At 36.1% G+C, this 14,823-nt stretch overlaps 2 protein-coding genes across 2 annotated transcripts; one reads left to right on the top strand and one right to left on the bottom strand.

Annotated features, from left to right (window-relative positions):
* alphaSnap (Alpha-soluble NSF attachment protein) lies at positions 1–5,980 on the bottom strand. The gene is made up of 6 exons (XM_017631161.1): positions 5,701–5,980; positions 4,604–4,787; positions 4,412–4,543; positions 4,176–4,322; positions 3,922–4,095; positions 1–3,408 (listed from the first exon to the last, which is right to left on the bottom strand). The coding sequence occupies exons 1-6, from the start codon at positions 5,790–5,792 to the stop codon at positions 3,259–3,261; spliced, it is 879 nt and encodes a 292-aa protein (XP_017486650.1). The 5' UTR covers positions 5,793–5,980; the 3' UTR covers positions 1–3,258.
* Positions 5,981–9,217: 3,237 nt separating this feature from the next.
* LOC108375080 (AT-rich binding protein-like) lies at positions 9,218–14,419 on the top strand (the record flags this gene model as incomplete). Its single annotated transcript, XM_017631160.1, has 2 exons — positions 9,218–9,243; positions 13,387–14,419. A coding segment is annotated over exon 2 (640 nt), but the record flags the coding sequence as incomplete, so codon positions are not given.
* Positions 14,420–14,823: the final 404 nt, after the last annotated feature.

Raw genomic sequence — 14,823 nt, 5'->3', positions numbered from 1 at the left:
TTTTTTCTTATTTAATGCAATATTTTATTTGATGTATTTGCTTGTTTTTGTTTTGATGAACTTATTTCTTTGGCTCGTCTTTTATTCGCTCTAATTTTATCTGGTGTTGCATACGCGCTGCTGCTGCTCTTCTTAATTTATTTAAATTAAGCTTTATTGTGTGGATCTTATGCAGCTGCTGTTTTTTGGTAGTTTTTTTGTTTGCTTTTTTCATCTTCATCCAGGCGCATGCGCACATGTGCACATGCTGCCTCGCTAGTCCCGGTACTGGGTACATATCCTTTCACCTCGCTAATATGTCAACGGGCTCTACCTTTTTGGTATTTTTGTGTGCAATATTTGTTTGCTTGTTTTGTTTTTTCTTCGTTTGGTAATTTGTTTCCTTCTTTTTATTTGAGTAATTACAATAATACACACATATTTATAGTTTATTGAATGCATGCTCAAACATCTCTTGAATGTTATTAAATATAAGAACAATAAATCATTTTTTCTCGGCATCAACTCTTAATGTTTTTTTTTATTCATAAAGTTTCTTTTGGTTTTTGTTAGTATCGCTAACTTCTAATAAAAGTGTTTTTCGTTACTAATACACTACGAATGTTTTTTTTTTTAAATGTGAGACAAAGTTACTTTTTTGTTAGCCAATTGCTAATACATTGTTTAAAGTTTTTATTGCATGGAAGGGCTTACGCCGCTAGCTCTTTGCTTCCACTTTAATTGCTTTTACATAAGTATATGCATTTCAAATTGTTGATCGTTTAGTGTTCTTGTATTTTTGTTTTGTTTAATAATGCATAGTATTTGAATAAAATGCGTGTTTATTTGCTTTACATATGCATATGTTTGTATGTGGGTAAATAATGTTCAAGCTTGTGTAATAAGTTTAGTAATATTTATGTAGTTATAAATATGTTTCTTTTACAAGCGTGAAATGAGTTACATATTTCATTCACTGTTAATTATTTTTGGTATTTAATAATGATAATAGTTAAACGAAGAATATAATGTCTTCACAATTACGCAAATGTAATATATGTATATGTATATTCATTTAAAGTGTCAAAAGCCAAATTTGGAATTAAAGTTTACTCCCCAAGAAACTTTTTCTAAGCTTTTGTGTTCTTCTTTGCTTTAATTTATGCGTTTATATATTTTTGGGATTAGTTTTTAATTACTTTTGCGTTAATTATACGCGATATTTAATTGATTTTTGAATATAAGTATGAATATGTGTATAATATTTTACTTATAACTATTAAGAAGTTGTTACTCAACTTTAATTTTTCTTTTATCAAATAATGACCAGCAGCTCAAATGTCGTTGTTGTTGTAGACTTTAACGCTACCGCCAACAATTTAATTTTTCTTTTATCAAATAATGACCAGCAGCTCAAATGTCGTTGTTGTTGTAGACTTTAACGCTACCGCCAAGAAATTTAGTGGATTGTTTCATACCTAAGTTGGAGTGCAGTATAGTTTTTATTAAATCATCAGTGTATTCAGCTTACATTAATGTTGCTTACCTTGTAGAAATCTCTTATGAATATAACTTACGGTTTAAATATGCCTAAACTTTTTTTTGAATATAGTATATGTATATGTATGTTAATATGGTTACATTAATTGATTATTGTAATATATCTTGCATGCCCTTTTACCATTATCAAATTTTGTAGTCACTTATTTTTTTTTTCTTTTCTTTTCACGTTCACCTTCTTTAGCCATTTTTATATATGGCGCCTTTCCACCTGCAATGTTTTATACATTTGCTTACATTTATGCATGCACATATGTATGTATGTTTTTCTACCATAGTTATTGTTTTCTTTTTTTCACGGTTAGTTATATTTGTTATATTTGCTTTTATAACATTTTCATTTAACTGAATAAACCGTTTACCAAGTATTACATTAACAATGCCATTTAAATAAATAAATCTGTTTACCAAGTTACATAATGAGTGCTTTTATATATTCAATAGCATATAATTTGATTTGAAAAGTTACAGCTTTATTTTATTATGCTTTTTAAATAACGAATTAACACATTTAACAAACAGTTATAAGGAGTAGATATACATGTATAGAGCGCTAATATTTATTTGGCAACACACGTATTAAGTTAGCTGTAAGCCTTGAGAAAGAAAATTCAAAAAAAATAAAAGGTAAGAATATAAAAAATTTATTGTAATTCACTCACAAATCAGCCGAAAAAATTACAGCATTAAAACTTATTATTTAACCACAAGCAAGTATTCAGTGCATATAAAATAATTCTTATAAAAATTATTCATTAAATGAATTCAAATTAACTTCGAAAATATAAGTATTTGGCATTTAAAATGCCTCACAAAGAAATTTACTCCAATTAAAAAAAGCTTCACAAAATGCATCCAAGCATGTTTTATTCAATTCTCCCTTTTACCAATCTAAAACAAGCATGTATCTGTCATTTCCATAGCAGAGTTAGCTTTCCACACAAATTAGCTGATGAAGTTATCGAATTTGTATTGTTATTACAAAGATTCCTCAATTTGTTTAGACGCTCAATGCAGCTTAGTTGTTATTTAATCGCAAAACATTGACTTATATTTTCCACTTTCCACATTTACAAATCTTCAATCGTTTGGCTGGTGTGTATGTAGCGCTGTGAAATTATGCAAAATTTCCATTTCCCATGCGTTTTAAATTCTGCTAACTACATGCGTTTGTTTTGCCATTCAATGCATGCAGTTATTACATTTTGTATTACACAATATGAAATTTTAAAATAAAATATGTTTATTTTTGTTTTCGGTAATATGAAGCTAATATTGCTTCTATTCCTTTATAATAATAATAGTAATAATGTTGAATATTTTTTCTTTTATACGAAATATTAGCAATTGGAGTCTGTCTGCTGTAATTAGTGGATTTTTGTTGTGTAGATGTATGTATGTGGTTAGTGTTGATGTTTATGTGTTTTGGTGGTACTGTCTGTAAAAGAATAGCTGTATATCTATTTAGTTGATGTATTTTTATTATGATTAATTCGATTTTTCTTGCTTTATTTAGCTAATAATTAACTGGGGTTACTTGTTAATGTCAAAAAAAAATATATATATATATATATATATATATATATTTGTGGTTACTATGGGTCCTGTGTTGGTGAAATTTGAAAATTACGTTTGTGTATTTTTGTTTGCTTTTTTATACGTTCACTATTTGGAATAATTATTACTTGTTGTATATAATTAGTAAATTTAATGATAAATTTATCGTAAATCGGGATCCTCATCGGCTGCTTTCTTAATTCTAAGCAATATTGTGGTATACCACTGGTCCAAGCGTGAAATGCTATCATAATCTTTAACTGCTTCTGTGAAGCCTTCGATGTTTTGCTCCTCCAAGTGTTCGCAAAGCACCTGAAATGTGAGAAAATTTAAGGAAGTTTTGCAAAAAAAGATTAAAACAATTTAAAATAAAGCTTTAAGAAACTATTTGCCTATGAATAAAGCCGTGGTTTCCACTATCTAACGTGGGATTTTTTTCTTCTACAAATTGGGAGCTCTAGTTCTTCGCGCCTCTATACATACAGTAAATGTTTATAAAAATGGTTTTTTTATTAAAGAAAAACGTGAGAGTTTTGCGATTCTCCTTATTATTCCTGCGCAAGGTCCGTCAGTACTTCAGCACCATTCCATAAACTTTTTATTGTACTTTTACTACAAGTTCTCCATGAAAAGAGAGTTTGTTTAGTTCCTTCAATAACTCATGTCAATTAATAAAATTGTGTGAAACCAAACATTTTTGTAGACCAAAAAACTAATACGAATCAGTTACTTTTTTCATGGGCTGCATTTTATGAAGTTGCAAAAAATCCTCCTTTTTGTTAATATTATAATTTCTCTCCATGTACTACTTCGTTTCTTCCCTACCTTAATGAGTTTAAATTCACGCGAATCTTGGAATGCTGGATATTGCTGCGCATATTTCTCAATAGCGTGTTGAGCATTCAATAAATCCACACTAAGGTGACATAAAGCAGCACGGAAGAAATACTCTTTAGCGCTATACTTGAGCAGTGAGCTTTCCAACGATGAAGCGGCAACCTAAAGAAAGCATATAAATGATGAGAATGATAAGTAAAACAAAGATTAAAGTTTAAGAACTTCTCGTTAAAGAAACTTACCTGCTCATAGATATTGATAGCTTTTTCGTAATCTTCTAGCTGTGCGGCATATTGAGCTACCTTTAACATACACTTATTGGCTGAACTCACCGATTCTTCGCCCTTAAAGTAATCGGCAGCTTGTTCGTAATGCTGCACAGCTTTGGCCTGTTGAGTATCGATGTGGTTAGTTTAAAGAAATTAGTTTATATTAATAGGAATAAATAATACACAAAGAGAGTTAGCCGTTAACGTACCAGCGTGCCTGGGTCGCTTTCATACATTTCAGCAATGCTCTGGTGATGCTTTGCTGCCATGGTAAAACGGCCCATATCGGTGTAGATGTCGATAGCCTTTAGCAGGCATGAGACAGCGCCTTCCACATCGATCTACAAGGGTGTATCAATTTATAGAATCTTAAAATAAATGTTGAAACCATTTGTGCATACCTTTTTGTAGCAATTCGACGCATCTACATATGCAACACCGGCATCGTGACGACTACCGGCACGCGAATGTAAATTAGCGGCTTCACAAAAGCATTCACCGGCCTTCGCCCAATTCTTGGACATCTTGAACATGTTGCCGGCGCGTTGGTAACATTCGATGGCATCTTCCACTTTATTCGAACCACTGTGAATTAAAATATGGGGCCGTATTAATACACAATAACATTATTTGTTTTAATGGAAATAGTGCAAGCCAATACATAGTTTAATGATTTTTGAAGGCACATGGATGCATATATGTGCACTTAGTTGAAAGTGAATAAACTCGTCCATTAAGGATATTTCTACACAACGCCTTTTCCTCATTTCCTGTTACTATAAATACGCATGGGCGCCTACATACACACTCGTACATACTTAAGTGCACATATTTGCAAAATAGTCTGAGCCCAGACTTCTAGTTAAAAATTGCTGCGACGCATAGGCAGTGCTTCTGCGCTCCACATTTCTGTATACACAAGACTTGGCGCATAAAAACAAAGGATCTACCGTGAAGTGTGAGCAATATGAAGTGTAAACACCAACAAAGCTTGAGCAATGTGGGGAATGGCGAGTGGTGGAATCTTGCGAAAAATCGAAATCGTTGTTGATGATGATTACGACAATGACACGACATCGCAGTCGCTTCCGCAGCCAGACGATGACATTTTGCAAGCTGAACATAGATGAAATTTTGACTTTCCTCAGCAAATGTGGGCGGGACTCTAGATTTGAGCGTTTGCAAAAGTGTTATTCCAGATTAGCGTATTCAGGAAAAATTTACCACACCAAATAATATGATATACATATTCCATGCTTCAAATATTAGTCATCACATCTTTATATTAACACTTATAAAATCGATAATCTTGCTATTGCACCAAGATGCGACACCCAATACACACGAAAGAAAATTATAATGCAATATTACTCGAACAAAGGAATTCAATATTTTTCCAGTTATTTACATACATATATGTTGTGGATTATACACGTCACAATTCGGAGCTGGGGGATTTAAATTAAATCTAGAGCTGTCGATGGAATCACACACTCACCCAAATAGCGAACCGAGAAATCCCTTTTGTTGTGTCAATTTCTTCTCGGCTTCAGCCATCAATTGCAGCGCTTTCTGCTCATTGTCGCCCATAATTGCAAATTTTCTGCAAATTTGCAATTAATTGCAACAATTTATGATGTTAGGGAATTTTATTTGAACTGCACAAAATTTTTTCACTGCCGTTTGCTGAACTGCGTTGGAAAAAATAAAAAATCAATGACGAGCTGCGCACGAAGCTCGAGCAGCAACAACGGCGGCGACGTCGACGACAACGTCCACGAATACGGCAGTGATATGTCAAAATGTTAGGGATGCAAACGATGCATCGATATTTTGGAAATATCGATAATATCGGTTCAAAATTCGATGTTTGCCATCGATGTTGGCAATTTCCTAAAATCGCTAAATTGACGATACATTCGATGCCAGTTTAAGCGATGTTTTAACATCGATTTATGCTATTGCAATTTTTTGACTGGCCATGAATTTTATTACTTATTCTTTTGAGGAACATTCAGAGTTTACTCTTATCTTTTGATATTAAAAACACTTAGTTGGTCAATAAAAAAGGTCCGTGATCCCCTTGAAATTTCAACGAAATTGGACCTTGGAAATTTAGGCTCAGCGAACTAACGACGGCATGCATTTCTTTTCTATTTATAGGAAGGGTAAAGGAATGGTAAATAAATTAAGGATAAATACTATGCAAGTATTTTTCTTATTGAATTATAGAGAGTTGGAATCGAAAAGTATTAAATTTTCCTTTTAATGTGACTACAACCTAAGAAACTTTGAAACATCGGAAACCATCGATATATCGATGTTTTTCTGGCAATGTATTTAAGCATCGATGTTCATTTTTCCGATGCATCGAAACATCGATGTATCGATGTTGCTCCCCGAAATTTGCATTCCTACAAAATGTACGAAAACAACAGCGACGACGGCTGCCTCAGCGACTGAGCCAACGGCAGTGGAATGACAGTCGTAAAGGGGATTATAGAGAATTGAGAAATTTGTGGGGTTTGTAAATTAATTGCTAACAAGTGGGCTAGGCGTATTTATTTATTTATTAAATACAACTCCAAGGGGGTTTGTAAAAAAAAAATATAGGGAATGGGTTAAAAACGAGTAAATGGCTGTTGTAAAAGCGAATACATATTTAAATCAGTAGTAAAAAAGATCAATAGCAAAAAATATAAAAAAGAATACTCACAAATCATTTTTTGGGTGTTTCTGGTTTCGTTGGCGGAGCGCTCACATAGGCAACATAAACCATTTAAGAATTGAAAAAGAACTGAAGTATTATGTAACCAAAAATAAAGGATAAGACCAAAAGATTACAAATCACAAGAAAATAAAATACATATATGTACGTATGTCTTGTAAATATAAAAAGTTATTAAAAAAGGTGAGAAAATAACTGAGAAACATTTATTGGCCAGTATACCTATAGATTCATTGACATAAAATTAGATTTTCTCCAAAAAACTAAATGATGTCAACTAAGGAAATATTGCGATTGGCTGGCATCTCCTTTGACAGCCGCATTCAGTGTTGTATTGCTCCGTTTTTACGCACTACTCCCTCGTTGTTTGAAAAAGTAGTAGAATTCGTGTGGTGTTTTGCTACATTCTTGATCAACCTCATATCATTTGGGTTTTATCAATCGCTAGTGGTGGGTGTCGTCTGCGCGTGGACGGCAAGAAATGAAAAGTGCGCGATTTAGTGATAACTGAAGAAAAGTGATTGCATGGCGAAATTTAGTGAAAAAAAATTAAATATAAATGTTTTCATATATACATTGTGTATGAAAGTAAGAAAATACAAATGCATTAAGGCATTTCCGTTACTCGCTTCCGTATTTCTGCAAAATTGTCACAACTGTCAAAGGAAATACAGTTAGAAAAACTTTTAACAGCAAGCGCGCTTACATGTGGGTTTCCGTTGTGGTGCTGTCACTAAAAGTGTACACACACCCACACATACAAAGTGCTGATTGCTATAAACGCGTAAAAACAAAAACAACACCGCCGCGGTTCCTTTTTGATAGTTTGTCCATTTTAGATTTTTCGTTTTTCTTTTAAACTGCACTCATCGAGTGAGCGCGCGCATGAAAAAATGGGGGACTTTGTTTGATCTACTCCGTTTCTTACTGTTCTCCACACCCCCCCAATATTTACATACATACATAATTAATGCACCGACGAGTATGTACTCGTAGTTATCCCCCACCCTACTCGCCGCGCTTGGTGTAATGTGCCTTACCTTTTCAAAGGCACCTGTACCACGCCTGCCATATAAACCCTTTGAATGTTCTATTTTCATTTGTACGTGTACTTGTGTATTTTTTTTTATGATACATGTACTATTTTACCGTTACACCGGAAGTGTTCCCTATGTGCAACGCTGAGTGACAGTATGCGCGGAATAGTGGTGATGTGATTCAATAGCAGTGAAAGCAGTACAACTAAAGAACAAAATGAGATGATTGGGGTTGATGGGTGGCTGTGTGACTGGATGGTTGTACCGTTGGCAACTGCTCCAATTTGAGCGATGATGCGCTGCAGGCGGCGGTAAGTGAGTGGGTTGGCTGTATGCTGTGAGCTGACTCTGAAGTACTGAACGGCGTCGGCAACATCTGTGAGAATTTCTTTTGCTTGCTGCTTCTATCTGTCAACGAGTTGAGTCCCCTCATGCACCTTTGTTGTATCCTTTGAAGCGCGGCTTTGTTGTGTATGTACGTTCGTGTAAGGGGCGGGCGCGCGTTGTTCTTAAAAGTGTGCCTTTGTCTTCTGCGCCTTCGTGTCATAGCACACAAATGCTGCTGACAAACACACGCGCGCACACATCTTCAAACACACACACACGGGCAAAAAGTGAGAGACACAAAGAGAGTGTGTGTGTGTGTGTGTGTGCGCGGGGCATGTTTGCACGCCTCAAAGTATGCTACAAAAGCAAACATGTTACAATAAAAAAAAAGTCCGATACACTTTGTCAGTGCTGTGCCGCTAGTTGCATCGTCATGTAGTCAGTTTTTTTTTTTCATCATTATCCACGTGCTTACGCATGCTTACAGTTTTTGTTGTTGGTTTTGTTTCTTGCCCACCGCTGAGTGCAATTTAGAAACATCAAAGTGTGGCACATTTCTCTGTGTGGGAAAACTCTTTGATGTTTACAGAGTGTGGCGTGCATAGTCCACCCACTATTTGGTGGGAAAACGGTAATGTAATGACATATGTACGTTTACTAAAGCTTCGTAAAGGATAAAAACGTCCGTGCACGTCCGCCTGCCCAGACAATCCGCTAAAAGCCTCATCTTGTAAGTGCGCTCAATCTCGATTGCCGCACAGCAGGAAACTATGCGCTGCTTTCCGCCTACTTCAACGCTTGTATACAAAGTAATTACTAACTACTTTCAGCATACAAAAGCATACAATACATTTCTTTTGCATTTGTCAGTGGTTGACTTCCTTTAACAAGCTAAAATGCCTCGCTATTCAATCACTCCTCAGCCTTTGGCAGCTGTCTGCCGCGCTTTGTAAGCGGTGTTTGTGCGTGAGTGTGGGTGTTTGTGTGTATACTACATACAAATGCCTCTATTTGCCTTTGTATTTTTGCTATGTCGTCTATCTGCATTCGCTTGCCGTTTGCTTCTCACTCATTCCGTGTGTCGTTTGTTGTTGCTCGCCTTGTTTATTTAAAATTTTGACTTTCGAAATGGAGGTCAATTGGACTAATTAATGCCGTCGCGTTTTGGAGCAAAAGTGGACAGTGAATATTACGGGAGCTTGGGGGTGGAATTAAATGAAGTGAGGACTAATTAATTTTATGACAGTGGAGTGAGTTCATTGGGAGTAATTTGAATACATACTTATTATTCAAAGCTTCAAATTGGTGTTGCATGTACATTGAGCCAAGAGTCTCTGTGAGCAAATCCAATTTTTGGCAGCTAATGCCAGTTACGCGGTTTTTCAGAATAACGATGCGCGGTTTTGTACTATAACGACGATATGTACTTGTAAAAGCGGTACCTAAGAGAGTTTTTTCTTTTTCAAATTGTGACTGAAATGGTTCCCGCTACCACTTTGTGGAAAAAATAACGGCAAACGCATCTGCGAGTACTAAATTCACGTTGAGTCCAGTTAAGGTGATCATCGAGAAAGCAAATAGGAGTTTTTTTGGTTCCATTGGAATATTGATTTTGCTGCTGAAAAAATGTGCTTTTTTATTAAGGCCCAAGATATAAAGGCTGGCATGTGTATGCATAACTGGAGTCATGAGGACTTGTAACAAGCACATTCCTTAAAGTTCTTCTAGATCTTAAAGGTCTTCATATTCATATACAGACTCAGGTGAAAACGGCTCTACTAAGTATGTATGACTGGTACCAATGTCGGGGCACAGGGGTTTATTAATCGCAGGAACCTCGATATTCTATATCCTGACGAAATTGCAATACCGAGCGATACCGTGCATCTACAAGGAGGTTCGAAATTGAACACAGTAATAAGAAGGGCTGGGTAGGCATATCCGAGACATATTGGATACACCTAAACACTGTTGGCTCATTGCTTGAAGAGGGATAGGTGTATTTGGCCAGGGGTTGGGTATGGGAAACATATTTCCATTTTCCAGGTTGAAGCATGCGATATGAAAAGACGCGCGGACTTTAGTATCAAGCGAAACTAACGATATAAAAACATTTCGACGATCGTGACTGACTATCAAGCGGCTATTATTGCCCACAGATGTCATGAGTTTCGCGTCGATGTCTCATATAATGATTGCCTATAACACACGATCTTCAAAGTGGGCACACCTCAAAAAAATGTATGTCGATTTTTTTGCTTAGCATTTATCGCCAAATAATGCAAATAACCCCCCCTAACTTTCAAATTTTCCTTATATATATATAAAATAGTACCCTGAAATGCCAGCTTAATAGGGTCGAGCGCCCCCCTAAATTTCATTCTGGCTACGCCGATGGCTATCGCTCCACTCTGACTAATTGCTCCACTGCAACCAGCATTTTTCTTACAGCTAGGAAATCTTCGGTAACTATTTTTAACACCTATACAAAAAAAGTAAAGTAGAGACTAGTATGATACATCAATTGGGACAGACGTTCTACAAACTGGCCATCAACGACATTCGCCGAGAGACTATCATCACCTATGTATGTCACCCCGTGAATGCCGTTGTAAGAGTTTATTTACCACTCATTTCAGAGGAAGAGTTTTAGCGGCGGATAGAGACCAACGATAACTCTGATGCAACTACGAACTGAATACTGTAGCACGTTAAACTCTTACTTGTCAAAACTTGAGCGACGAAATCTAATTAACCAACATCTTTTTCCTTTTGGTCCAACACCATCTGCATATGGCAACATTAATTTCGACAGAGCTAAAATTTGTGCTCAATGTCACTCTAGATAGCCATATACAATACGTATGTATGTATGTACACAAGTTTTTCGATCGGTATCGAAATCGCTTTAAACTTGACGACGGAGTTCAGTGTGTCTATTTTCTTATCAGTGTTTATTCTAGGATTTTACACAGATCTGGTCAATCTAGCATTACTAGATCTGAAGTCATACTAACAATACCCAATCAGTTAGTTCATGAAGAACCTCAGTCTTTCACACAGTGCTATCGACAGGAGCTTGTACGTGATTGTCTGCGGCATAAACAGAGGGATCTCGCTTATTGTGGACTGGGAAAGAAAGTCGGCTCTGCGGTCTTATTTTAAGAGCTAATCATTGCCACTTACCTTATTTTAGTCGAGTTTAGGGACGTGAGCATCGTTCTTAGGCTTCCATTTTCGTCTCTGCTGGAACCAGTCCCGGTTTTGAAATCATGTGATTTTTGTCTTATTTTCTGATAGAATTTTTTGTTCCGCCAGGATCACAAGCTGCACCTTACTTACCGGCCCTTTATACCTCCTTACTCTACTTGAAGGCAAGTTTCTCCTTCTTCATCTTCCTCCGGTATTGCTCAATGTCGCTCGCACAATGTTACTTCTCAGCAGCAGCGACACTCCAATTTGGATTGAGCATTTCGCATCAAACCTTAGACGTGCTGGCTGACGCATGTTCTACATTGCACAGAGTTACTGTAACAAGGCATGGACACGAGTGGATTTAAGCTCCTTACATGAAAAGTAGGTCTATAAGGTTGGCAGCGTTTCGATTGGCATGGATATAAGCCGATTTAGGCTATTTAGAAGCGTTTCGTTTGTTCACCATAACGCTATTGATTTGGGTTTTCGATCGGCCAACCTTTCGCCGTTGTTGAAAGTGCATTGGTGGAAACTGGAAATTGTGCGAAATATGCCTTCTTTGTCCGCCGTAGCCAAGCACATTTCTAATGTCGCGCGAAGGACAGCGCTCGTTTGCCTCTTCCAGGCGTTCACAGTTTATATAAAAAGTCTTAACCTTACATTAAAATAGTGGTCGAATTTTTGGTCAAGCAAAAGAATAATTATTCTTATTTTTCCGGCAGTTCCTTATACTCATCCAACGACTTAACAAAAACAAGCAAGTTGTTATAGACAATCAAGATGAAGCTAATTTTTCGTTACATTCCAATTAACAGTGCAATAAATATGTATTTTTAACCTATCGCAGGTTTATCTATGAGTAAACTTACATAGCTGCTATTAAATTCAAGTACCGGTGTCGTTCATTATTTGCCGTAACTAGCCTAGGACTTAAACGTGTTGCATCTATGAAATTAATTTTTACATTCGTTCCAATAATAATGATGATAAAATATGCAAATCACTAGAATAGAGCGAAATGAGTTCATCACTGTATAAAATAATCACAATTTACGAGTGCTACAGGCATTTCACATTTGTACTCTACACAGCATTCGTTGCACTAAAATTCAGTAGCTTGACCAAGTAAATATAAATGCACTCGTACATATGTACATTGGTTTCTGTGTATGTAGCTGCAAATATAGGAGATGTCAAAAAAGCGCATTAATCCAAATGAATGCGAGCGTTTAATATGCCGCGACAAATTTCAATTAAAAAATTTAATTGGCAAATGTGCTCATACCCTCGGTTAATGTACATATCAAAGTAGTATGTATGTATGTATGTAGATAGAGGTTTGAATCACTTGTTTGTAAATTGTGTTTATTAAAAATAATAACAACAAACACTTTTACTCGCAGTGGTAGTGTCAACAGTAATACATAAAACGATTGTTGTATTGAGAGCATAAAGAATTTAAAAGTTATTAAAAAACATATAAAGTAAGCCAACGAGTGCATTGCACATACTGGTACATGAACATGAAGATAGCCGCCTACGAGTGGGATGATTGTGCGAGTAAATCGTAGGCAGATGTTCAAGTGTCAAGTTGTATTAAGAACTAGCAATTTAGGCGACGAAAAATAACAAACACCAACGAAAATGCCCTGTCACAAAAAGCCATGACACAACCGAGATAATTGTGGCATTCGAATGCGAACGAATAGCGCTTGTTTGATCGTTAATGTTGGAAATTTGCTGTTTGATTTGTGGAGTTGGTGATGTGCACTTTAATTTGATTTAAAAAATATATATATATACATACGCACATATGAAGATAGCAAAAAATCATAACAACAATAAGTCTGTTTTTCTATAAAGTCAAGTGGTTTTATATTTATTATTTTCCGCTTAGTGGTGACGCGACTGATAATGCCAGACGAATGTGAATGCAATGCGAAAATTATCGCAAGCACAGTGAACAAAAATGAAGTAAAGCGCAGTGAAGACGTTACACAGTGAAAATGTCCGGTGCATTTCCGGTGATAAATATTGAATGACATAAATTCCATGAGTGAATAATGTGAAAAGTACGTACTCGTACATAAAGCACACAAACGCAAAAGCAATGAAAATAAAGTGATAATGGGACAACAATTAACGTATCCTGCGAAATAACTCAAGAGCAGAGTTTCTAACAAAACAAAAAGTAAAAAAAAATACCAAAAAAAACGACGTAGCCCACAAAAAGCGGCACACAAATTGTTCATACCAAAAAAAAACAACAAAGCAACAACAACACACACAAATGCATTACCGGCACTTTTGCATTATCTCCCTCTTCCTAGTCGTGTTGCTATCACTTAACCTGGCAGTACGCGCTACTGACATTGCCGGTGATAGTGACAGCAATGAGGACGATGATGATGAACATACTGTAGCGTTAACGTTGCCAATGCCAATATTGTCAAGCAGCGAACTTAGTCATTTGCAGCGACGCAATGTAGACGCAGTTAGCATAGGCTCGCTCGAGGCAAGGATGCAGCAACAATTGGTCAAAGAAAAACAACGGCGTAAAAGCCAGCAACAGCGACAACGTTTTCGACGACAACAACAACAGCAACAGCAGCAGGAGCAACAAAACCGCCGGCAACAGCGTCGTCAAAGACAAAATAAAAAATCACGCAACTCCTCAGCGCTTAGTGCGTCCACTTATGTGGCTGCCAGAGCCGGTGATGGCGGTGGTGTTGCCACGGACGAGGATGTTGCTTTGGAGTTGGAAAGTGCTGACTATAGTAATGTTGATGGCGATTCGATGTTAGCTGCTGTTGCTGTCGCCGCCGCCGCCGCCGCCCCCGCTGACACCGACAATGCAGCTGAAGAATCGGACGACGGCTCCTCATCAGCGATATCGTTGGATGACAGCAACGACGATAAGGTGCCCTTCGGTGAGTTGACAAATTGCTTGTGTTTGCGTAAAATGACTAAGTGACTGTCGGAAGTCAGTGTTTTTTGTAATTTGCATATTTCGCGTAGCTCATTTATGGTAAATCGACAAAAAAAATTGTGTACCTTTTTACTTTTTTACTTTTTTACGTTTTAATTTTATTTGGATTAACCTTATTTTGTTTTGTTTTATTCTATTTTATTTTCTTTTATATAATTTCTTTTCATTTCGTTGTTTGTTGATTTGGTTTTACATACTTTTTTTCGCTTTGTTTTATTTTGTTTATTTTACATATATTATTATATTTTGCTCATTTTATGTTTTATTTATTTTATTGACTTTATTTTATTTTATTTGGTTTTACTTTATTTTATTTTATTTTATTTTATTTTATTTTATTTTATT

Source organism: Rhagoletis zephyria, unplaced genomic scaffold (genome assembly GCF_001687245.7).
Source record: "Rhagoletis zephyria isolate East Lansing unplaced genomic scaffold, Rhagoletis_zephyria_1.1 Rzeph_scaffold_08490, whole genome shotgun sequence".
Classification (NCBI taxonomy): Eukaryota; Metazoa; Arthropoda; class Insecta; order Diptera; family Tephritidae; genus Rhagoletis; species Rhagoletis zephyria.
This window is presented reverse-complemented; position numbering and strand designations above follow the sequence as displayed.